Below are 24,708 nucleotides of genomic sequence, written 5' to 3'. Positions count from 1 at the left end.
CCATGGTGCCTGGCTCAAAGTAGATCTCAGTCCTTCTCAAACTTCTCCTGCATTTCCTTGTGATTCATAATTAACCCCAGCATGAATATTTAGTTACTGGTCAATTCCAGAACTCCTGGAAGCCGCTCTTTATTAGCTGCTGGAGTACGAAGAGGAGCAGGAAGAGAAAGAAGAGAAAGAGGAGGAGGAAGCCGGGCGCCAGTGGCTCCCGCCTGTCATCCCAGCTACCCAGGAGGCTGAGATCTGAGGATCACAGTTCAAAGCCAGCCTGGGCAGGAAAGTCTGTGAGACTCCAATGAACCCCCAGAGAACCAGAAGTGGCGCTGTGGCTCAAGTGGTAGAGCGCCAGCCTTGAGCAAAAGCTCAGGGACAGCGCCCAGGCCCCGAGTTCAAGCCCCAGGACTGGGGAGGGGGGGGGGGCGGGAAGGATACAGGAAGATGACCCCTGCGGGGTACACTGAGATCCTTCGAGACCCTAGCCCATGTCTGACTTATACCCTTGGGAGAGACCGAGCTGCAGTCACGGGGGGGCTGGAGGGGGGGGGGGGGAAGAGGGGGAATCGCTGAATCACCCCCCTGCTTACAAAACACAAGGCCGTCACAAGATCTACGTGTACAGTCGGCTCACTGGGATTTCCCGACCCTGAACAGACTCTGAAGTTTAAGGGTGATCGAGTGGGGGACCCCAGCCTGGGCTAATTCCAGGTCACTGGTGATGAACATCGTCAGAGCCAGGTCTGGCGGCTCACGCCTGTAATCCCAGCTACTCAGGAGGCTGAGGTTGGAGGATCGTGGTTGGAGGCCTGCTGGGGCAGGAAAGTCTGGGACTCTTTTTAAATCTCCAAGCTAGCGCTTGCCTTGGATGAAAAAACTCAGGGACAGCACCCAGGACCTGAGTTCAAGGCCCCACAACCAACAACAACAATAAACAACTGACAGCTGGGTATTTTTCCCAAGCTTGCCGTCCGCAGGGCCAGCAATGGCGCTGACGGTGCGCCTGCCCTCTGGTGGCCACAGGCTGACCTGCAGCCAGCCAGGCTCCAACCTTACTACTCTAACTCTTCCCCTTCATGAAGGAGCTCTTCCTGCATGGGTTCACACGTGTGGGCAGACGGATGGACGGACAGACGGATGACCTTCATATCTAGGTTCTGCCAGTGAGGGAAAGCATGCACTCTTCAGGCGCTGGTGGCTCCCGCCTGTCATCCCAGCCACTAAGGAGGCTGGGATCTGAGGATCGAGGCTCAAAGCCAGCCCGGGCAGGAAAGCCTAGGAGACTATTTTTTTTTTTCTCCAAGAAACTATTCAGGGCTGGGCAGGTGGCTCAGTGGTAGAGCGCTTGCCTCACATGCATGAGGTCCTGGGTTCGAGTCCTCAGTAGCACAGGAAAAAAAATAGTTAACTTTAATCACAAGGCCAGAGCCCCAAACCAAACAACCACAAGCACCAAGTACTTGCACAAGAAAAGCAGCAGCGGCACCGTGTTTCTGTGTTTTAATGACCATTATTGCACCGATACACGAACGCGCTATGTACACACATCTTACACGCACCCTCCCTCCTCAGCAGCAGCAGAAATACACATCATCATCTTGGGAGTACAAAGCACTTGGGGGGGGGGGGTCCCAGAACTTCAGTCCATACGTAGTGTTTGTTCCCTGTCCCGTGAGAGGCTGGACCCAGGGGGTGGGGGGGAGGACCTGGGGCTCAGGGGTGCAGCCTTTGGCCAAGTGTCTCCGCGCATTAGGACAGCGATCTGCCCTCCGCTCCGCTCCGCTCCGCTCCATCAGGCCCAAGCCACGGGCAAATGTAAACCAGTGCTTGGGGGGCCGGGGCTGCGGGAACTAAGCGGAGGTGCGGAGCAGCTCGGCAGGCGCGGGGAGGGGGGGGACACAGCCAGGGCCCCCCGCGCCCTGGGAGGGGACCCTGAGCCCCGGGGGGGGGGGGGGGGGGGGAGGAAGGCGAGGCTGTCCACTCGTGGAATTGCTAGCCGGGGGCCGAGATGACCAGCGGGGAACGGGGGACAGGGGATGGCGGGGTCCCCCTGCGGCCCGGCAGGGAGCAGGGGTGGCGGAGCCTGCAGTCACGCAGCGAGGCACCAGCCGAGGCGCGGGGAGCCACGGGACTGCGCACGGCCTGGGGCCCCTGACCCCCGCACCAGCCGGCCCTCAGGTCGCCCCAACATGTCCTGCCTGCCTGACGCCCGTCAAAACTGGACCCAGCTGGCTGGCTGCGGCGCCTGGCTTGGAGCGGAGCTGCGGAGACAGGAGGCCCGCGGAGGAGGCCGTCACCGGAGGCCGGCGGAGAGAGGCCAGCGCCTCCGCTCCCGCCCCCACTGCCGCCTCGAACCTCGAACCCACCACCCTTCACCAAGCTTACCTGCGCAGGCCCCAACAGGGCACTCAAACCCCACCAGATGGCTGGCTGGCTCCCCCTACACACCTCTCCCTCCCTGGAACTCCTCTGCGATCTGCAAAGCCCGGCCTGGCAGACCCACTTGGTCAAGGGCCCAGAAAAGTGCTGGGGACTCGGTGCTACCTGGACGCGGTGCTGAAATCTCCCCATAGGTCATTGCTGGTGGACGCTGGCGCCGGGGCGGACGTGGTGGCGGACGCGGGGGAGTCCAGATCTAAGAGGATATCTGCGAGGCACAAGAGGAAAGAGAAAGCGGTGAAGAACCAGAACCACCTTGGGGAGCGAGGCCTGTGCCCCAGAACCTCGGCCGCTTTGTATGTGACAGCCCCAAGTCAGGAGAGCAGCAGCCAGGCCCGCCCCGGGGGCGGGCTGCGTGGGCAGCTCCGCGCAGTGGAATACCACTCAGCGAGGAAAAAGGAAAACTAGACGGCAGACTAAGTTCACCTAAGAGGGAAGAAAGAAATCCATCTTCTGTTCCTGAAGGCACAGACGTGCGGAGAGTTGGGGAAGAAGGCTAGGAAAGAGGGTGGCTGCTGAGTGGCCGGGATTACAGGCGTGCGCTACCAGCACCTGTCTTACCAGCACCTGTTAGACAACTCTGGGATTTATTTCACTTTTTTGGCACCACTTGAGACCTGAATTTAGGGCCTCTCTGCTAAGCAGCCAGATACACTAGGTTCTAATGGATGCTTCTCTAATCTTAAGAGAATGCTGGTGTTGTTTTCCTAACCGCTTCGGCGAAGTTATGGAGCATGGTGTACTCACGCCTGCGATCCCAGCTCCTCAGGAGGCTGAGATCTGAGGATGGTAGCTGCAAATCAGCCTGGGCAGCCACGCCCGTGAGACTCACCCCCATCGACCACCAAAAAGCTGGCAGTGGAGCTGTGGCTCAAGCGGCAGAGCACCCGTCTTGAGTGGAAAAAAAAACCCTCTGGGACAGGACCCAGGCCCTGAGTTCAAGACCCAACACCAGCACCAGAAAAAAAGAAAAGGAAGACTCAGAACTGGTATTTGTGGTCATTCCAGGGCGGCAGACGTGGCTCAAGCAGCTGGCTAGCAGACACAAAAGCCCCGAGTTCGAGTCTCAGTACTATTTTTTTAAGGAAAAAGAAGACTTCTCGCTGGAGGTGTGGCTCACGTGGTAGAGAGCCTGCCTGGCACCAGGGAGAGGCGAGTTCGAGCCGTGACCATGGCCGCAGCGCCCCCACGGACGGGAAACACGAGCTGGTCCTGGAGGGAGGGGGAGCGGGCAGAGGAGCGCAGGCTTGCGCTGGCCGAGCCCGTGCCCGGCCCCAGCGCCCACAGCAACGCACTGCGGTAAAGGAGCAGCTGCGGAGCGCCGGAGGCGGGGCGGGCCCTGGGCAGCAGCCCGGAGTTCTGGGTTGGCCGGCACCCCCGCCCCTCCCGGAGCCGCGCCCGGCCCGCCGTACCTGCGTCGCCGCCTCCGCGCGGGGTCTTGGGGACGGGAGGGGGCGTGACGTGGTTGCTGATGGCCGCGGACGCGGGCGGGGGGGCGGCCGCGCGGCCTCCGGGCGGGGGGGGGCAGGAGGCTCGGCCCCCCGGCCCCCGCGGGCCGGGGCCTGGAGGCGCCCCCCGCCTTCCTGGTTGTGATGTTCTGCACGAGAGGGGGGGGGGGTGAGGGCGTGGAGCCGGCCCGCGCGGGGCCGCGGGGCGCGGGGCCGCGCTCACCCCGATGCTCAGCTTGATGGTCTGGCCCTCCTTGAAGCCCAGGTCCAGCTTGGGGCGGCTGTCCACTGCCTGCGACTCTCTGGAGATCTCCGATTCCTGCCTCACCCACCTGCGGGGAGAGGGCGCCGGCCCTGAGGGGAAAGAGGCCAGGGGCCGAGCCCGGGCCGGCGCGCGCACGGCCGGACGGCAGCAGCCGCGCGGTGCGGCCCGGGAGGAGGCGGCGGGGCGCAGCTGGCCGGGGCGGGGCCTCGGGGCGGGGCCTCGGGGCGGGGCCTCGGGGCGGGGCCTCGGGGCGGGGCCTCGGGGCGGGGCCTCGGGGCGGGGCCTCGGGGCGGGGCCTCGGGGCGGGGCCTCGGGGCGGGGCCTCGGGGCGGGGCCTCGGGGCGGGGCCTCGGGGCGGGGCCTCGGGGCGGGGCCTCGGGGCGGGGCCTCGGGGCGTCACACCGCAGGCCTGGCTCCGGAGGCCGGGGCGGGCGGCAAAGGCCGAGGGACTCTGCGCTCCACGCGCCGCGGCTCGGGGGCAGAGCGCCGGCCCGGAGCGCGGGCTGAGGAGCGCGGGGCTGAGGGCCGGGGCCGGGCCCGGGTCCGAGCCCCGCGGCGGGCCGGGGCCACTCACTTGAAGTGGTCCTGCAGGGACACGTTGAAGTCGAAGGCGTCGCCCCGATCCGAGAAGCCGATGCCGATGAACGCGCTCCGCCCTGGGAGGAAGCACAGCGCCACACTGAGCATGCGCAGACGCCGAGACCGCGCGCTGAGCATGCGCAGAAACTGAGACCTTGCGCTGAGCATCAACACGCTGAGAACGAGGACTGAGCATGCGCAGAAACTGAGACCACGCGCTTAGCATGCTCAGAAGCAACGACCGCGCGCTGAGCATGCGCACACTGAGAACACGCACTGAGCATGCGCAGCTGAGGGCGCACACGCTGAGCTGCGCGTGGGCAGCTGCCGGGCATGCGCAGACACGGCCCCGGAGGCCACCCGCAGCCTGTAGCTCGACCCCGACCCCCATCACAGAGCGCAGGCAAAGCCCGCCGCGCGGCCGATCTGAGCAGAGGCCGCGGAGCCCGCTGGGCGCGCGGCGGCCCCGCCTGTGGCCCCGGCTCCTCGGGAGGCCGAGGACGGAGGGTCGCGGCCGGAGGGGCGAGCGCCAGGGGCGGCGCAGCCTCGATGCCACAGCCGCAGCGGGACGGGACGCTCCGTGCCAGTGCGCACCCGACGCGCCCCCTCCCCCGGTCCGCGTCCCCCCTCCCCCCCCGTCCGCGTCCCCTCCCCCGTCCGCGTCCCCTCCCCCCCGCCCGCGTCCCCCTCCCCCCCCGCACCCCCTCCCGCCCGCGTCCCCTCCCCCCCCCGCGTCCCCCCCCACCTGTGCCATCCTGGATGCGGATGACGAAGTAGCGGCTGGAATCCGTCACCGTCTCCACGGCGATGCCCGGATACTGCTCCACCGGCGCCTGCGCGAACAGCTCGCCTGCGGCCGAGACACGCGTCGGGCGGCTGCAGGGCGGGCGGCCTCCACCCGGGACCCCCCCCCCCCCCCCCCCCGCTGGAGGGCGGGCGGCCTCCACCCGGGACCCCCCCCCCCCCCCGCTGGAGGGCGGGCGGCCTCCACCCGGGACCCCCCCCCCCGCTGGAGGGCGGGTCTGGAGGCAGCGGGGACCCCCCAGCCGCGTTACCTGACACCCTGTCCTCCAGCTTGATGTAGGCGACCTTCCCCTTGGAGGTGACGCGCAGGCGGCCCGTCCAATCAGGCTGCTCCAGCTTCCAGTCAGACGCCCTGCGACGCGAGACCGATGGGACGGGGACTCGGCCTCAGCCCGGCGGCGCCCCGCGGCTGCCGCACTGCCGCCCCGCCCGCCCCGGGGCTGCCGCACTGCCGCCCCGCCCCGCCCGCCCCGCCCGCCCCGGGGCTGCCGCACTGCCGCCCGCCCCGCCCCGCCCCGCCCCACGCACTAACTGATCAACTACCGGAACCCAACGCAGATGAACGGACGCGACTGCCGGACAGACAGCCATTAACCAACCAATCCATCTACACATATACACATAGATGTCAAAGCGTAAATAAAAGCAATAAAAGCCCGCGCCCCAGCTCCTCAGGAGGCTGAGATCTGAGGATCGGGGTTCGAGGCCAGCCTGGCCAGGAAAGTCCGTGAGACTCGTCGCCAACGAACCCCCAGAAAACCAGAAGGTGGCGCTGAGGCTCAGGTGGTAGAGCGCCCATCCTGAGCTGAAGAGCTGAGGGACAGCGCCCGGGCCGAGTTCAGCCCCACGACCGACCCCCCCCCCCCAAAAAAAGCAATCAAAAATACAATTCCTTGGGGCTTGGGGTATTGCTCAGAGGTGAGTGCTTGCTGAGCTCACACAAGGCCTTCGGTTCAACCTCCAGCACGCACGCACACACATGCACACAGATGAAGATAAAAAAGCCGGGCATGGCAGTGCACGCCTGTCATCCATGCACTCAAGGTATCCAGACCAGGAAGATCATCTGGAGGCCAGGCTGAACCGCACAGCGAGACCCTGGCTCGAGAGACTAAAAAAGAAACATTTAAGTAAGCGTAGAGCTCATAGCACAGCTCAAGGGACAAGTCACTTGCTGGACAAACTGCAAGGTTCTGAGTTCAAACCCAGCACCGACCCAAAAACAAAGAAAGATGACGTCGTTCTCGTGCAGATGACTAGCAGTGTCCTTAACTGCTTTATTGCGGGGACCAAGAGAGCCCACCTAGCACGTGGAATATCCGGGGACGAGAAGCCATCCCGAGCGACCGGAGCTCACCCGTCTGCGTGCAGTCCTTTCCCAGCTGCAGCGCGTGTGGAGGGCCAGGGCTACTTCGGGCAGAAGGCCGACCACAAGAAGCAACCGTGGTCAACATAATTAGTATGGGAGAGGGGTCTAAGCCGAAGGAGGGGGGACATGAAGGGTGGTGGAAGGAAGTTTGGGAGGCCAGTGGGAAGGGATCACCTGGAACATTCTAGAAGATGCTCAGGGGAGTGAAGACACAGCCAGTGGCGGAACAAGGCTCTGGATCCCCTCCTCAGCACCGACCAAAGGGGAAGAAAAAAACAACCTAGCCGAGCACCTGCCGCTCACCCCTGCAGTCCTGGCTGAGATGTGAGGAGCAGGATTCGAACCCGGCCCAGGCAGGAAAGTCTGTGAGACTCTCATTTCCAATTTAGCAGCAAAAAAGCCAGGAGTGGGGCTGTGGCTCAAGTGGCGGAGGCCTAGCTCTAAGTGAAAGAGTTGAGCAAGAGCACTCAGGTCCTGAGTTCAAGCCCCGGTGCTGGTGCAAAGAACTAAATACAATGTAAGAAGGAGCGCAGTGAGGATGAGCCCCATGAAGAAGCTGAAATACGTGCGCCGGGCGCTGGCGGCTCCCGCCTGCCATCCCAGTTACTCAGGAGGCTGGGATTGGAGGCTCGCGGGTCAAGGCCAGCCCGGGCAGGAACCTGCCCACGAGACGCTGATCTCCCATGAACCACCGGAAAACCGAAAGTGGCGCTGTGGCTCCAAGTGGTAGAGTGCCCGCCTTGAGCGCCCAGGCCTTAAGTTCAAGCCCCAAGACGGGCAAAAACGAAGAACCTGAACTAGGAGCAAAACATAAAAGAGCAAGCGAGGGTCACCCAGGGACAGCTGCGCGCAGGAAGCGCGAGCGAGCGCAGGCGTGGCTCACGGGAAAGCGCCCGGCTCGGCGCAGAGTCAGAGACAGACAGACGGACGGACGGACAGCCCGCCCAGGGGCCCGGCGATGCCATCGCACAGGGACACACGCGCAGGCGTCCTGAGCTCCAGCGTTCACTCAGCTAAACAAGCGCCTCCCGGCTCCACACAGCCAGGACCGCGGTGGACACCTACACGAATCATGGGAGGGAGGAAGGTTTACAGAATGCACACACACACACAGAGACAAAATGCATGGATGGACGGTGTGTGTGTGTGTGTGTGTGTGTGTGTATGTGTGTGTGTGTGTGTGTGTGTGTGTGTGTGTGTGTGTGTTGGTCCTGGATGGATTATGGTGGATGGATGGATAAGATGGGTAGATGGATGGGTGGAGAATGGATAGATGGAAGGGTGGATGGGGTGGGTGGGTGGGTAGGTAGGTGGATGGATGGATGGATGGATGGATGGATGGATGGATGGATGGATGGGTGGGTGGATGGATGGGTAGATGGATGGGTGGAGAATGGATAGATGGAAGGGTGGATGTGGTGGGTGGGTGGGTGGGTAGGTGGATGGATGAATGGGTGGGTGGATAGATGGAAGGTTGGATGGGTGGATGGGGTGGGTAGGTGGATGGGTGGATGGATGAATGGATGGATGGATGGATGGGTGGGTGGGTGGAGAATGGATGGATGGATTGGGTGGGTGGGTGGATAGATGGATGGATGGATGGGTGGGTAGATGGATGGAGAATGGATAGATGGAAGGGTGGATGAGGTGGGTAGGTGGATGAGCGGATGGATGAATGGATGGGTGGATGGGTGGGTAGATGGATGGATGAATGGATGGGTGGATGGGTAGGTAGATGGATAGATGGATGTGTGTGTGTGTGTGCGTGTGAACTCGAGTCCCAGGATCGGCACCAAGAAAGAAAAATAGACAACCAAGTGCAATATTAATGTAGCTAATGGAGGAGGGTAGGGATGAGTAAAGAAACAAAACGTGTGCTGGGTTGGAAAACCATTTTCTCCCGACTCCCAGGGCTCTCGTGAGCCCAAATGTCCCCTGTGGGGTCTCCAAGCCTCCGAGTGACAGTGCGCGGGCTCCAGCTGAGCAGGTGCCTGCGGCCTCGGTCTCAGGACTCACTCCAAGGAAGGCCAACTGACCCCAGCTCACTAAAAGGCCCGTGTGCCCCCCAACATGGCAGCCCAGAGACTGCATCACCCTCCAACTGTACAACAGGTTCCGATGGAAAACAAGGATTATGCAGACAAAAAGAATAGCGGGGATCAGGGGTGGAGCGCTTTGCAGGGCACGTGCACTTTGGGCTCAGTCTCCAACAGAGTCGGAGGATCAAAGGTGTGCTCCAGGCTGGCCCTGGGTTCGATTCCTCAGTGCTACACACACAGAAAAAGCCAGAAGTGGCGCTGTGGCTCAAGGGGGTAGACACTAGCCTTGAGCAAAAGAAGCTCAGGGACAGCGCCAGGCCCCAAGTTCAATAACTAAAAGATAGATAGACAGACAGACAGACAGACAGACAGACAGACAGACAGATAGATAGAGATCGATTGATCTTCTCCATGTCTACAGAGTAGTATTTATAAGCACTTACTAAGTAGTTGGAAAGTAGTTACTAAGTAGTTAGAATGTTAATTGTCACTAGGCATGTACAAGATAACATTTGCCAATCTATACCATGCTTTTTGTTTGTGTGTTTTTGCCAGTCACAGGGCTTGAACTTGGGGCCTGGGCGCTGTCCCTAAGCTCTTTTGCACGAGCCTAGCACTCTATCATTTTGAGCCACAGCGCCACTTCTGGTTTTCAGGGAGTCTCATGGACTTTCCCGTCCGAGCTGGCTTTGACCACGATCCTTAGATCACAGAGTAGCTGGGATTACAGGCAGGTGTGAGCAATTTAGGCTCCTTCTTGTGGCAATCAAATGGGAGGATCTTGCAAGCTAAATGTTGCTGGTTCTATTTTTTTTTTGTCAGTTGTGGGGCCTGAACTCTGGGTCTGGGCGCTGTCTCTCAGCTCTTCAGCTCAAGGCGAGCACTCTACCACTTGAGCCACAGCGCCACTTCGGGCTTTTTCTGCTTATGGGGTGCTGAGGAATCGAACCCAGGGCCTCATGCATGCAAGGCGAGCGCTCTACCACTGAGCCACCTGCCCAGCCCCTGGGTCTATTCTTACAGATGCGCAAGTGAACTCAGGTTCTGTGTAGTCCAGCAAAATGAAGTTGCGAGGCAAATGTCAACTCTGCTTTCCTAATGCTCTCCCCTAAAAGAATGACTGATGACGATACACCGTCTCCTGCAGGGTAAGAAGTGTCAAAAAATAAGCATGGGACACAGGGGATGATGATCAGAGAGGAAAAGAGGCAGAAGAAAAATGAAGAAACTGATGACTCAATGCAGTTGAACTGCTCCAAGGATAAAGCCTGTGGCTCAATTAAGATGTTCAAGCAGAGCCGGTGCCGGTGACTCATGCCTGTAGTCCTGGCTACTCAGGAAGCTGAGATCTAAGGATCAAGGCTTAAAAGCATTTGGGTGTGGGACTTGAACTCAGAGCCTAGGCACAGGTGCAAGTACATGAGACTCTGATCTCCAATGAGCCACCAGCAAACCGGAAGTGGCAATGTGGCTCAAGGGGTAGAGCGCTAACCTTGAGCTGAAGCGTTCAGGGACAGTGCACAGGCCCAGAGTTCAAGGCCCACAACCGACCAAAAAAAAAAAAAAAAGTCTCTGGGATGTTCCTGCCTGGGCTGGCCTTGAACTGCGATCCTCAGGTCTCAGCCTCCTGAGTAGTTGGGATGACAGGCGGGAGCCACCGATGCCCCCTGCTGCAGACTCTCATCTCTGATTAACTACCAAAAAAAAGCCAGAAGTGGAACTGTGTGGTTCAAATAGTATAGAACTAGCCTTGAGCACAAAAGCCCAGGGACAGCGCCTAGGCCCAGAGTTCAAGTGCCCAGGCTCCCATTAAAAAACAAACAAACAAAACCTATATAGCTGTTAACTATCCAAGATTCATGCTCATAGCTCAACACAAATACAGTAAGTTCTCTTCTCAGTCACTGGATGACAAAGGCCCTACAGAGAAAATGCTGCCTGAACTCCAGAGGGAAAAGTTAAATTAGGAAGAGAGGGAGGGAGGGAGGCCTAGGAGGAAAATCCTACGTAATCAAGAAGAATACCAGGGCTAGAGAGGTAGTTCTATAGTAGAGCCCTTCCCCTGGGTTAGATAATCAGCTCAGGGAGTCGGGGACACTCAGGAAAGAAAAGATAACGAAAGCAAACATCCCAGATAAGCACTGGAAAGCATGACTCTACCTTTGCCCTCTGGAAAAAACAAAAAACTGAACACGGATCAGACGCTGGAGGCTCACGCCTGTCACCCTAGCTACTCAGGAGGCTGAGATCTGCGGACCAAGGTTTGAAGCCAGCCCAGGCAGGAGAGTTCATGAGACTCTGATCTCCAATGAACCACCAGAAAACTGGGTGGTAGAGTGCTAGCCTTGAGCCAAAGAGCTCAGGGATGGCACCAAGGCCCCAAGTTCAAGCCCCATGACTGGAAAAAAAAAGGGGGGGGAGTAGGGGATTGTCAACATCTAGTGCGCTGGGGTCCCTGGGTAAGGGTCACGAAATCACCAGGACACAGGGGATGCAGCGTGCAAACAGCAATTGCCACTGCATGCTGTGCTTTATTGTTAGTGGGTGTTTAAAGACAAGCAAGCATGATCTTTGCCAAGATTTGGTCAGAAGACATTCACACAAAAATTTCAACAGATACATTTTTACTTAACCTATGAGACAAGGTCCAGGTATATTATTATCTAAACTATTTTAGAGCACGCTCAAACCACTTCTCCAATCTCAGGAAAATGCTTGACCAGCTGCTCATCTATGCTTAAGCAAGCAGAAGAGCTACTTCCTCAGCTCCCAGGAGTCTGTGACATGTGTTTTGAGAGAGGGAGAGAGAACATTTTCCCTCTCTAGCCCGGCATGCCAAGAGCTTTCCTAATCCCAAACACAGTCCTCAGATAATACTCAGGCTGGAGCCTGCATCATTCTGCCCTTCAACATAGACCCTGAGTCTTCACAGGGGATGATAGAAAGAGATTAAGTCGGATCAAACAGTAGCCAGCAACACAAGAAATACCCAGGATTGGGCAGATGGCTCAGTGGTACAGTGCTCGCCTTGCATGCATGAGGCCCTGGGCTGGATTCCTCAGCACCCCATAAGCAGAAAAAGCTGGAAGTGGCGCTGTGGCTCAAGTGGTAGAGCGCCAGCCTTGAGCTGAAGAGCTGAGGGACAGCGCCCAGGCCCTGAGTTCAAGCCCCATGACCACCACCAACAACAACAACAAAGAAATTCCCCAAAGTGTGTGTGAGGTATTGAGCATGTGTGTGGTGTCTATGTGTGTATGTTTAACTGTGTAATTGTGTACGACATGCATGAAACTTATGCGTGTGTAGGCATGAATGTGAAAGGTTGTGTGTGTGCATGTGAGTGGTTGTGAGCACGTGTGTGCACTGCATGAGTGTACGTGCGTACGAATGTGGACAGTTGTGCGTGCACTGCACCAATATCTGTGCATGGACATGTGCACGCATGTGTGTGAAGGCGCGTGCACAGCCAGTGTGCATGTGCATGTGTATGAATGTGTGTGTGAATGTGAGTGGTGGTGAGCTCGTGCGTGCACTGCATGAGTGTACGTGTGTACAGCTGTGTGTGTACTGCACCAATGTCTGTGTGTGGACATGTGCACGCATGTGTGTGAAAGAGAGGGTTATGTGTGCGTGTGTATGAATGAGTGGTTGTGAGCACGTGTGTGCACTGCATGTGTACGTGCGCCATGCGTGCATTGCATAGGTGTCTGCATGGACTGTGCACGCATGTGTGTGTGAAGTTTGTGTGCATGTGCGTGTGTATGAATGTGTGTGCAGGTGTATGAATGTGAGTGGTGGTGAGCACGTGTGTGCGCTGCATAAGTGTACGTGTGCACAAATGTGGACAGCTGTGCGTGCATTGCACCAGTGTCTTGCATGTGCGTGTGCACGCATGTGTGTGAAGGCGCGTGCACAGCCGGTGTGCATGTGCGTGTGTGTGTGAATGTGAGTGGTGGTGAGCACGTGTGTGCACTGAGTAAGTGTACGTGTGCACGAATGTGGACAGCTGTGTGTGCATTGCACCACTGTCTGTGCACGCATGTGTGTGAAGGCGCGTGCACAGGAGTGTGCATGTGTGTGCATGTGTGTGAATGCGAGTGGTTGTGAGTGTACGTGCGCTGCGCGTGCATTGCACCGGTGTCTGTGCACGCATGTGTGTGAAGGCGCGTGCACAGGAGTGTGCATGTGTGTGTGCATGTGTGTGAATGCGAGTGGTTGTGAGTGTACGTGCGCTGCGCGTGCATTGCACCGGTGTCTGTGCACGCATGTGTGTGAAGGCGCGTGCACAGGAGTGTGCATGTGTGTGTGCATGTGTGTGAGTGTGAGTGGTTGTGAGTGTACGTGCGCTGCGCGTGCATTGCACCGGTGTCTGTGCACGCATGTGTGTGAAGGCGCGTGCACGGCCGGTGTGCGTTGCACTGTGTGCGTGTGTGTGCGTGGGGATGTGCGTGGGGGTTGTGCAGCCCGCGGGGGCGGGGCGTCGGCGGGCGCGCCCGCGCATGCGCGCTCGGGCCAGGCGGGGGCCGCGGGCGAGGGGGGGGGGGCGCGGGCCGGGGGGGGGGGGGGGGCGCGGGCCGGGGGGGGGGCGCGGGCCGGGCCGGGGGGGGGGGGGCGCGGGCCGGGGGGGGGGGCGCGGGCCGGGGGGGGGGGGCGCGGGCCGGGGGGGGGGGGGGCGCGGGCCGGGGGGGGGGGGCCGGGGAGGGGGGCGCGGGCCGGGGGGGGGGGGGGCGCGGGCCGGGGGGGGGGGGCGCGGGCCGGGGGGGGGGGGCGCGGGCCGGGCCGGGGGGGGGGGGGCGCGGGCCGGGGCGGGGGGGGGGGCGCGGGCCGGGGCGGCGCGGCGCGGGCCGGGGGGGGGCGCGGGCCGGGCCGGGGGGGGGGGCGCGGGCCGGGCCGGGGGGGGGGGGCGCGGGCCGGGGCGGCGCGGCGCGGGCGGTACCTGTAGCCGCGGTTGGAGGCCCGCGGCGGGATCCGGTAGACGCTGACGTCCGGCTTCACGCACAGCACCGACTCGTACTCGGACTCGGTCGCCATGGCGCTGCGCTGGCTGCGCCGCGGAGAGGAGGAGAGCGGCGGCGGCGGCGGGGGCGGGCGCCGCGGGCGTCACGCGCGGTGACGTGACGCGCCGCCGGCCGCTTCCGGCGGCGTCACTTCCGCTCGGCCGCGCTGCAGCCGCTAAGCTCTCCCGAGACGGGAGGGGTGGGCGGAGCTAAGCGGCCATGTTGGAACCGGGAAGCGCTGAAGCCGCCCGGCCGCCATCTTGAGTATTGGCAAAAACGTCATCCGGGTTGTGGCGCGGCGCGGCGCCGTGTGGGAGGCCGGGAGGGGGGGGGGGCCTGGCAGAGGTGTCCGTAGTGTGTGCGCATGCGCGCGCGCGGCCCGGGGCCCGCGCGCTCCCGCCCACTTCCGGCGTTTTCCGCGTATGGGGGAGGGGGGGCCGAGAACTCGAACCCGGGCCTCGCGCATGCGCGGCGAGCGCGCTACCCCTGAGCCGCCCGCCCCGCCCCGGTTCTCGCCCCTGGGATCTCGCGAGAGCTGAGGGGGGGGCCGGGAAGGAGAGCTGCGCGGCCGGCCCCGCGCGTGGCGTCCCGCCTACGGCAGCCCCGCAGCGACACTCCCGCTGCGTCCGTTACGTGTCCGTCGGTCCCGGGCCTGGAGCTCAGGGCCGGGCGCTGCCCCCGCGCTCCGGCCCGGGCGCGCGCTGGGAGATCGGAGCCCCGGGGCCTCTGCTGCCCGGGCTGGCCTCGAGCCCCGAGCCTCCGCTCTCAGCCTCCCGGGTCTCTGGGATGACAGGCGGGAGCCGCGCGCCCGGCGGCTCATGTGAAAGAAGAAAAAGGGTGGGGGCGCGGGGCCTGCTTCACGATGCCCATTTACGCGCGCTCCGCAGCTCCGCTGCGCGCTCGGCGTCTAGAAACTCAAAACAGGACGGAACCCCGCGCTCCCCACGCGGTGCGGGGCCGCGGTCAGCCCGCGCACTCCCCCAGCGCTCCCCACGCGGTGCGGGGCCGCGGTCAGCCCGCACACTCCCCCAGCGCTCCCCACGCGGTGCGGGGCCGCGGTCAGCCCGCACGCTCCCCCAGCGCTCACCACGCTCACCACGCGGTGCGGGGCCGCGGTCAGCCCGCACACTCCCCCAGCGCTCCCCACGCGGTGCGGGGCCGCGGTCAGCCCGCACACTCCCCCAGCGCTCACCACGCGGTGCGGGGCCGCGGTCAGCCCGCACACTCCCCCAGCGCTCCCCACGCGGTGCGGGGCCGCGGTCAGCCCGCACGCAGACGCCGCCCGCGCTCACCCGCGCTCACCACGCGGTGCGGGGCCGCGGTCAGCCCGCACGCTCCCCCAGCGCTCCCCACGCGGTGCGGGGCCGCGGTCAGCCCGCACGCTCCCCCAGCGCTCACCACGCGGTGCGGGGCCGCGGTCAGCCCGCACGCAGACGCCGCCCGCGCTCGCTTCCCGCAGGGGCCGCAGCTTCGTGCGCGCCTCGGCCTGGCTCCACCCCCAGCACCGCAAAAATAAGAACACCCATCTCCTGAGCCACGCGCCGCGGCGCCCGCCCCAGCTGCGCGGGAGGCCGGGACCCGAGGGTCGCGGCTCAAAGCCGGCCTGGGCAAGGAAGCTCAGACTGTTTTTTTTGGCCAGTCCTGGGAATCGAACTCACGGCCTGGGCACTGTCCCTGAGCTGCTTTAGCTCAAGGCTGGCGCTCTACCCCTTGAGCCATAGCTCCACTTCTGGCTTTTTCTGTGTATGTGGTGCTGAGGACTTGAACCCAGGGCCTCATGCATGCTAGGCGAGCGCTCTACCACTGAGCCGCCTGCCCAGACCTAACAAGACTCATAATCCAATGAACCCCCAAAAAAGCCAGAAGTGGAGCTGTAATTCAAGTGGTAGAGCACCCACCTTGAGCACAAAATCTGAAGGACAGCACCCAGGCTGGATTCAAACCCCAGGACTGTCACCAAAAATAACAATAATAACTATTATTATTAATAATAATAATAATGGACAAGACAGGGACAAGTCAAAGCTAACTAAGTTAAAAACAAAACACAAGCAAGCAAAAAAAGTCTTCAGCCAGGTGCCGGTGGCTCCCGCCTGTCATCCCAGCTACTCAGGAGGCTGAGGTCTGAGGATCACAGTTCGAGGCCAGCCCAGGCAGGAAAGTCCAGGAGACTCTGATCTCCAAGGAACCCACAGAAAGCCAGAAGTGAAACTGTGGCTCAACATGGAAGATTTATGTAATGATGTGAGAGAGCTCAGGGACAGCGAGCTCAGGCCTGTGACCAGCAAAACAGAAAGAAAGAGCTTTCGATCAGGATGCAGTGAGTCACCCTGCAGTCCCATCGCCGAGGCCTTGAAGTTGGAGAAAAGTTTCATCTTCAAAAAAAGCTGGGCACTGGTAGCTCCCACCTGTAATCCCGGCTCCTCAGGAGGCTCAAAGCTGAAGATTGAGGTTTGAAGCCAGTCTGGTCAGGAAACTCCTTCACCTTCCCATCTCCAATGAACCAGCAAAAAAAATGTTTTAAAAAGCCAGAAGTGGCGCTGTGGCTCAGGTGGTAGAGCGCCAGCATGGAACTGAAGAGCTGAGGGACAGCGCCCAGGTCCTGAGTTCAAGTCCCGGGACTGACAAATAAAAAAAAGAGAGAGAGAAAGAAGAAGGAGGGAAGGAAGGGAGGGAGGGAGGGAGGGGAGGGAGGGTTCTGGTGGGTGTCTGGTCGGGGCGGCTCTGGTTTGAGGGAGGCCCGGCCTCCTCCGGCCTCCTCGGGCCTCGCAGCGAAGCGGCGGCCTGTCCGATGTGCTATTAGTTGTGCAAGGCCGGCCTGGGCCGGCTCAGATCTATCTGCTGCTCCATGCACTTCCTGCCTGCGGGTGAGCATTTCACTTTGGTCTTCCGTGTTCTCGGGTGTAGAGTATTTCCTTCCCGTCCGAGCTGCGCGATTCCCCAGAGCTGCTGCTTGGGGGGGGGGGTGTCATCCGTGTGTGTGTGTGTGTGTGTGTGTGTGTGTGTGTGTGTGTGTGAGAGAGAGAGAGAGAGTGTATGTGTCCTGAGATTTGAACTCAGAGCCTGGGAACAGCCCCTTAGCTTTTCTTTACTCAATGCTGGTGCTTTCCCCCTTGAGCCACACCTCCACTTCCAGCTTTGTTTTGGACACAAGAGCCTTTTCTGCTCGGATGGACTTCAGACCATGATCCTCCAAGCAGCTGGAATTCCAGGCGTGAGCTACCTAGCTGGTGGGAGAATCCTCTATCACACATCACGAGCAGCAGGAAATCACCTTTCGGACTAGAAGAATCTAGAGGCCTGGGGCTAGTCTTTACCCTCCCAACCTTCAGCTCCCGCTACCAGCCAGCCGCTGTGAATCCTATAATTATCTAAGGACTCCCACAAATCTTATCTCTATGGTGAAATTTTCCAGGTTTCCCTCCTACTTCTACATCTTGACTTCCTAGGTTTTCCTATTTTTGTTGGTGGTGGTGGTCGTGGGGCTTGAACTCAGGGCCTGGGCGCTGTCCCTCAGCTCTTCAGCTCAAGGCTGGCGCTCTACCCCTTGAGCCACAGCGCCACTTCTGGTTTTCTGGTGCTTCATTGGAGATCAGAGTCTCATGGACTTTCCTGCCCAGGCTGGCTTCGAACCCTGATCCTCAGATGTCAGCCTCCTGAGTAGCTGGGATGACAGGCGTGAGCCACTAATGCCTGGGTTCTTTGAGCTAGGGTGTGATTATGTAGCTTTGGCTGGCCTTGAACCCATAACCTTCCTGTTTCTTTCTGCTGAGTTCTGGGATTCCACACAGATACCACCATACTGAGCTCATTTCCATCTCCTTCAAGAGTATATCACAATTCAGGGCCTGGGAAGGTGGCTCAGAGGTAGAGAGCTTGCCTTATATGCATGAGGCCCTGGGTTCGATTCCTCAGCACCACATAAGCAGAAAAAAAGCCAGAAGTGGCACTGTGGTTCAAGTGGTAGAGCGCCAGCCTTGAGCTGAAGAGCTGAGGGACAGCGCCCAGGCCCCCTACCAATATAAGATTAAAATTAAAGAGCGTATATCACAATTTGAAGCAGCTCAAATCCAAGTTGAACTAGCCACAGCTCCACTTCTGGTTTTTTGCTGGTCCCTTCGAGGTAGGAGTCTCCTGGACTTTCTAGCCAAGGCTGGCTTTGAACCGCCATGCTCAGATTTCAGCTTTTCCGAAGCTGGGATTCCAGGCAGGCGCCACAGCACCCGGCTCTGGACTTCCTATGACTTCTCCTTGGACCAAAATAGAAGCGACACTCAGGGGCTTGTTGTGCAGAAATTTCTCCTCCCCCTTCCTTCCCACCCCCTCATCCTCATCCAACTGTGAGCCTGAAGAGAAAGTTCCATGACTTCCAAACTCCACCTATCTGCTCTACTGGTTTTCCTGTGAAAGTCAATTTAAAAAAAAAAAAAAAAATGACTCACTGGCTCACTGGCTTCTGGTCAGAAAAGAGGAAGAAAGGAGGAAGTGGTCGGAAACACAGAGATAAACTGTGACTTCATTGTAGCCAGCCAAGCAGAGACCCAGGAACAATCCAGAAAGAGCCCGGGCCTTTTCTTAAGAGGGGGTAAGAAAAATCCAGATATTTCTGATCCCTGCAGCGTTCGCTGGTTCCCATCCTTGCAGACAGAAGAGTTTGGCAACCACCATCTTCCATTTCCATTCTTATTCCTTCCCTGGCTTTTCTTTTTCTTTTCTTATACTTATGGCTACCTTCTTTTCTTTCCTTTTCTTTGGTGATTCTTGGGAATGTCTTGACTGGGAGTGGGGGAAATGATCTGGACTTGTTCTTTGTGTTTTGTGGCTTTGCTTTTCACCTATTTGTGCTCACGTTCAAGCCAGCGGTGTGGCTTCATTTCTGGATTCTTCTCTCCCTCCGTTGGTTTTGTGTTTGCAGATCTTTGATCTGAGCACCCGAGCAGGTCAAGTGTCACTCCGTTTCTTTTTTTCTCTCTCTTTGATTTCCTTTTTCTTTGCCTGTCTTGGGGCTGAAGTTTCCAAACTCCTGAGTTTTGCTTTTGTTTTGGTCTCCGCAAAGTCAGAGAAAAGTCATAGCCGGGCAGGGTAGCTCCCGCCTGGAATCCCAGCTCCTCCGGAGGCTGAGATCTGAGGATTGTGGTTCAAAGCCAGCCCCAGGCAGGAAAGTCCAGGGGAACTCCTATCTCCAAGGACACAGCAAAAAGCCAGAAGTGGCTCTGGGGCTAGGTAAGAGTTTTAAGTTTGTCCCGCAGTGTTTGCACTGAAAGGTTGGTGCTCTACCAATTGAGCCATACAGCTCCCTAGCCAGCTTCTTGGTGGTTCATTAGGGTTAACTGTCTCGGACTTTCCTGTCCAGCTGGCTGTGAACTACAATCTTCAGAGCTCAGTCTCCTGAGTGGCTGGGATTACAGGTGTGTGCTACGAGCGCCTGCCTTTCCTTCTGTCTTGTCTCTGCTTCTGAGTATCTCTTGTTTTGTACTGGTTTCCATCCTTAATGTTTGACTCTAGGATCCTTTTTTTTTTTTTTCTCTTTCCTGATCATAGATGAATTTTCGTTTCAGGATGCTCTTTCTCTTTTTAATTACTGCGGCAGCATTCTGGAGTCGGACTATGAGAAATCTTGGATCTACTATCTTTGTCTGAACAGAATTATTGGTTTGCTTATTTACTAATAGGCATCTACTTATTTCCTTCTTTGGGTGTTTATTGGCGGTGCCGAGGATTGAACCAAGTTTCTCCTGCACGCTAGGCAAGCATCTACCCTTTTACCTGACCCTTAGACTTTGATGTAATAATCTTAAATATCATTATATGAATGTTAAATGTCAAGGGTATTTTTGTTTTTTTGCCAGTCCTGGGGCTGGAACTCAGGGCCTGGGCGCTGTCCCTGAGCTGCTTTGGCTCCAGGCTGGCGCTCTACCCCTTGAGCCACAGCGCCACTTCCGGCTTTTTTCTGTGTCTGTGGTACTGAGGATTCGAACCCAGGGCTTCATGCATGCTAGGCGAGCGCTCTACCCCTGAGCCACCTGCCCAGTTCTTGAGAGCATTTTTCAGCCAACACCTGGAGACATGTGAAGAAACATCGAAGCCCTCAGGTCCCAGAATGACTTGTTGTTGTTTTCCTTATTCAGTCTTTATTTTGTCTTCCCTCGGTGAAAATCCTGAGGCAACCGCTTTGCCCAGATTTCCTGGGGAAGGTTCAGGAAAACAAGACATGGGAGGGGAAAAAAGCTCCTCCTCCTCACAGCCAAGAGGATGAGAAAGGCCGGCGTCTGGCAAAAGGGCCCCCTAGCAAGCCGGGCACCGGCGCTCACGCCTGTCATCCCAGCCACTCAGGAGGCTGAGGCCTGAGGATCGCGGTTGGAGGCCAGCCCGGAAAAGTCCGTGAGACTCTCTATCTACAATAAACCACTGGGAAATTCGGCAGTGGCGCTGTGGCTCAAGGGGTAGAGCACCTGCCTTGAGCTGATAGAGCTCAGGGTCAGCGCCCAGGCCACGAGTTCAAGACCCACGACTGACTAAAAAATAAACCATGGCTGAGGAGAAGAGCCGCTGCTTCAGAGGAAAGTTCTTGGCGTACCCAGAGATGGGGTTCCCCCCAAACACGGTGCCCAGCCCACCCCAGAAGCCGGCCACCCCGGCTGCGGCCGCTCCAGCCCCGATAGACTTGGAGGCTGTGTCCGTGGCCCTTGATGCCACCGGTTTGGAGCAAGCATACATTTCCAGGGGTTTGGGGGGGCTGTGGGGGCCATGAGAGTTGCTCCCAGGGCAGAGAAGACAGAGAGGGGCGAGGGAGGCCCCAGAATGACTTTTAAGTCCCACATTGTGTGTATATTTATATATATATAGTCACTCGTGGGACTTGAACTCAGGGCCTGGGCACCGTCGCTCAGCGCTTCAGCTCAAGGCTGGCGCTCTACCCCTTGAGCCACAGCGCCACATTGGGTTTTCTGCTGGGTTCCTTGGGAGATCAGAGTCTCCCAGACCTTCCTGCCCGGGCTGGCCTTGAACTGCGATCCTCAGATCTCAGCCTCCTGAGTGGCTGGGATGCCAGGCGGGAGCTACAGTGCTGGTTGGGTGTCAAGTTTGACGATAGCAATCGAAGATGAGAAAAGAATGTTGGGGTGGTGTCTGGGTAGGAAGAGCCAGGGGACAGGAAAAGCATTTCTTCTTCTTCTTGAATTGTTGACTCGCTGCTTTTAACTTCTGCTGAGCTTCGGGGTTGGGGCTGTGACCGTTGAAGTCAGCAGATTAGTGGGGATGTGGCTGAATTTCTATTCAAAGCCACAGAACGTGTAATCGGAGCCAGGAAGACTTTAAGGAGAAGTTCAGAGGGACTGAGGCGGGCTGAGGATTAGAATAGATAAGAATTGGAAGGCGACGGGCTGGGCAGGTGGCTCAGTGGTAGAGCGCTCGCCTTGCATGCATGAGGCCCTGGGTTCGAGTCCTCAGCACCACATATGCAGAAAAAGCCAGAAGTGGCGCTGTGGTTCACGTGGTAGAGCACCAGCCTTGAGCTGAAGAGCTGAGGGACAGCGCCCAGGCCCTGAGTTCAAGCCCCAGGACTGACAAAAAAAGAAAAGAATTGTAGAGTGTGTGTGTGTGTGTGTGTGTGTGTGTGTGTGTGTGTGTGCGTGCGCGCATGCGCGTGCCAGTCCTGGGCTTGAACTCGTGCTAGTCCTGGGCTTGAACTCAGGGCTTGGGTGCTGAACCTGAGTTTTTTTCCCTCCAAGCTGGTGCTCTACCACTTGAGTCACAGCTGCATTCCTGGTTTTTGCTGATGAATCAGAGATCAGAGTCTCACGGCCTTTCCTGCCCGGGCTGGCTTTGAACCGCGATCCTCCGATCTCAGCCTCCCGAGGAGCTGGGATGGCAGGCGGGCGCCACCAGCACCGGGCTGCAATTGATGTTTTCATTTTGTTCCAAATGGCATCGGAAAAGGAAACGACGTCTGTGGATGACTCAGTAGCCTTTGATCTCTGGAGCCCTGGGTTCTGGAGCTTTCTATCCAGGCCCGAGGCCAAGGCCTGTGAAACAGGATGTTATTTATTTTCGTTTGAGTCTGCACTGGGGCTTGAACTCAGAGTCTGGTGTTTGTCTCTGGGCTTCCCTCCGCTCCAGGCTGTAATCCGACCATTCAAGCTGCGTCTGCACTTCTGACCTGTGGTTGTGGTTGTGGTTGTGGCCGGTTGGGTTGCTCATACGACTCTCTGGGGTCTCTCCCCGCGGTTGGGCTGCCAGCCGCAGCCCTTTCGGGGTGGCCGGGACTACAGCCATGCGCTACGCAGCCCGGCTCCCGTCCCAACGGTCTCCCGTCCTGTTTTGCTTCTAGAATAGAGAGGTGGCCGCAGCATGGAGTTCAACCACACGGACTGGAGCCACGACCCCAGACAGGCTTCGTTCAGCCCCGTGGTGATCGTGTCCGTGGTCATCCTGGGCCTCACGTGCTTGCTGGGCCTGCCCGGGAACGGGCTGGTGCTGTGGGTGGCTGGCTTTAAGATGCGGCGGACGGTGAACACCGTGTGGTTTCTGCACCTCACGCTGGCCGACCTCCTCTGCTGCGTGTCCCTGCCCTTCAACCTGGCCTACGTCCTCCAGGGCCGCTGGCCCTTCGGCTGGCTTCTGTGCAAGCTCATCCCGTCGGCCGTCATCTTGAACATGTTCGCCAGCGTCTTCCTGCTCACCGCCATCAGCATCGACCGCTGCCTCGTGGTCCTCAAACCCATCTGGTGTCAGAACCACCGCCGGGTGGGGACCGCCCGGGCCGTGTGCGGGGGCATCTGGGCCCTGGCTTTTCTCCTGTGCGTGCCTGTGTTCCTCTACCGCGACACGTTCATGGAGGACCAGCAGGAGGTGTGTGGCTACAACTACGCTGTCTTCGATCCCGTGGATCACGTCTACCCAGTTCCCTTCCCGGACAGCGAATCTCCGGATCACCTGGCGGTGGACAGCGAATCTCTGGATCACGTGTTCAATGGGTCCACGGATTCCAGCCGTCTCCCCCCGATCCGGCTCCTCCCCGACCAAGAGGAGGCTTTGCTGTCTCCCAATGCCCTGGAGGAGTATCCCTACCTGCCCGACTACGTCTTTGGGGGGCTGTTCGGGGACGAGGTCCCCACGGAGCTGGTGGTCATCACGCTCACCAGGCTGGTGCTGGGCTTCGCGCTGCCCGCCATCATCATGGTGGCCTGCTACAGCACCGTGGTGATCAAGACAAGACGAAGCCTCTTCTCCACGTGTCCCAAGAAGACGTTCAAGGTCGCTGTGGTCATCGTGATCGTCTTCCTGGTCTGCTGGGTGCCCTACCACGTCGTCGGGGTGCTGTTCCTGTTCAAGGAGGCCGACCTGCCCGACAGGGAGGCCCTGCTCACCTGGGATCTCTTCTCCGTGGCCCTGGCCTCGGCCAACAGCTGCTTCAACCCCTTCCTCTACGCCTTCCTGGGGAAAGGCTTCAGGAAGAAGGCGTGCCAGTCCCTGCGGGGGATCCTGGAGGCGGCCTTCAGCGAGGACCTCACTCCGTCCACCAGCGCCTCCCAGCCCAGAGCCAGCATGAGCACCGGGGTGTGAGCCCCACCCGGCCCGGAGACGCGGGGCTCCCCCAGGGGGCGGCATCTGTGGGGACGGCCGCGTGCCGCCGCGCACGCCTGTAATCCCGGCTCCTCCCGTGTGCTGAGATCACAGGATCACCCCCCCCACACACACACACCCCATGATGGAATCCACGCCCCGCACAAGGAACAAGGCCGTGAGACTCTCAGCCAGCACCCCAAAAAAAACCACCCACCAAAAGCCAGCCGTCGAAGGGGTGGTTCACGTGGCCAAGCGCCCAGCCGGCCTGGAGGGCCTGGAGTTCAGGCACGAGGGAAAGAAGGAAAGGAAGGAGGGAGAGAGAAAGGGAGGGAGGGGAGGACAGAAGGAAGGGGGAGGGAACCATGAATCGGACCCCGAGGCCAGAGACTAATTGAGGTTGCAGCCTAGCCTGGAAACATCTTAGAGATGCAGAGTCTCGAGCCGGGCCTGCCGGGGTAACATGGCTGCGTGCTGAGGCACCTTGACTGCCGTTGGTTTGGAGGAGTGCGTATGAAGTCAGGACTCGGGGCCTCTGATCCTCAGATCTCAGCCTTCCCAGCTACTCGGACCCCAACCCCCCAACACAGGGGAGACACCAGTGCCCAGGGCCAACGTGTTTCTCAGGCTTTGGGCTCCCGTGGCTGGTAGAAGGTCGGAGTTCATAGCTACCGCCCCCGTTTGTACGTTATAGGTGAATAAATGCTTTCCTTTCCTCCCGCTTTTCCTTGCAGGACTCAAGATTTGTGGATTGGTTTGGGGGGGTGTGTGTGTCAGTCCTTGAACTCAGGGCCTGGGCGCTGTCCCTGAGCTCTTTCACTCAAGGCTGGTGCTCTACCACTTGAACCACAGCACCACTTCTGCTATTTTGCTGCTTCCTTGGAGATCAAGAGTCTCAGACTTTCCTGCCCGGGCTGGCTTTGAACCCTGACCCTCAGATCCCTGATCTGAGGAGGAGCTGGATGGGTGGAGGTGGTTGGTTGGAATCCGTGGACCCGCTGAACATGTGACCCGGAGATTCGCTGTCCACCACCAGGTGATCCTGAGATTCGCTGTCTGAGAACAGATCCCTGATCTGAGGATTACGGTTCAAAGCCAGCCCGGGCAGGGAAGTCTGTGAGATTCTTTTACCTCCAACTGACCAGCAAAAAGTTGTGGCTCAAGTGGTAGAGCACCAATCTTGAGTAAAACAAGAAAGACACTGGGTGCC

At 59.3% G+C, this 24,708-nt stretch overlaps 2 protein-coding genes across 2 annotated transcripts; one reads left to right on the top strand and one right to left on the bottom strand.

Annotated features, from left to right (window-relative positions):
* Nucleotides 1–1,479: 1,479 nt before the first annotated feature.
* On the bottom strand, nucleotides 1,480–14,020 carry Necap1 (NECAP endocytosis associated 1). Its single transcript, XM_042701560.1, is given in 9 exon segments — nucleotides 1,480–2,255; nucleotides 2,539–2,641; nucleotides 3,846–3,957; nucleotides 3,959–4,030; nucleotides 4,105–4,213; nucleotides 4,721–4,802; nucleotides 5,471–5,575; nucleotides 5,781–5,881; nucleotides 13,874–14,020. Coding segments are annotated over 9 exon segments (828 nt in total). The 5' UTR covers nucleotides 13,969–14,020; the 3' UTR covers nucleotides 1,480–2,206.
* A 4,444-nt stretch (nucleotides 14,021–18,464) lies between these two features.
* On the top strand, nucleotides 18,465–23,809 carry C3ar1 (complement C3a receptor 1). The gene is made up of 2 exons (XM_042701536.1): nucleotides 18,465–18,519; nucleotides 22,264–23,809. The coding sequence occupies exon 2, from the start codon at nucleotides 22,284–22,286 to the stop codon at nucleotides 23,496–23,498; it is 1,215 nt and encodes a 404-aa protein (XP_042557470.1). The 5' UTR covers nucleotides 18,465–18,519; nucleotides 22,264–22,283; the 3' UTR covers nucleotides 23,499–23,809.
* The last annotated feature ends 899 nt before the right edge of the window (nucleotides 23,810–24,708 follow it).

The sequence above is a fragment of the Dipodomys spectabilis genome, unplaced genomic scaffold (genome assembly GCF_019054845.1).
Source record: "Dipodomys spectabilis isolate Male_0828 unplaced genomic scaffold, ASM1905484v1 ptg000296l, whole genome shotgun sequence".
Classification (NCBI taxonomy): domain Eukaryota; kingdom Metazoa; phylum Chordata; class Mammalia; order Rodentia; family Heteromyidae; genus Dipodomys; species Dipodomys spectabilis.
Note: the sequence above shows the minus strand (reverse complement) of the source record. Positions and strands in the feature narration are given on the sequence as shown.

What these genes read in the sequence shown, in the direction of transcription:
- C3ar1 (XM_042701536.1), top strand. Translation starts at nt 22,284, where the DNA reads ATGGAGTTCAACCACACGGACTGGAGCCACGACCCCAGACAGGCTTCG.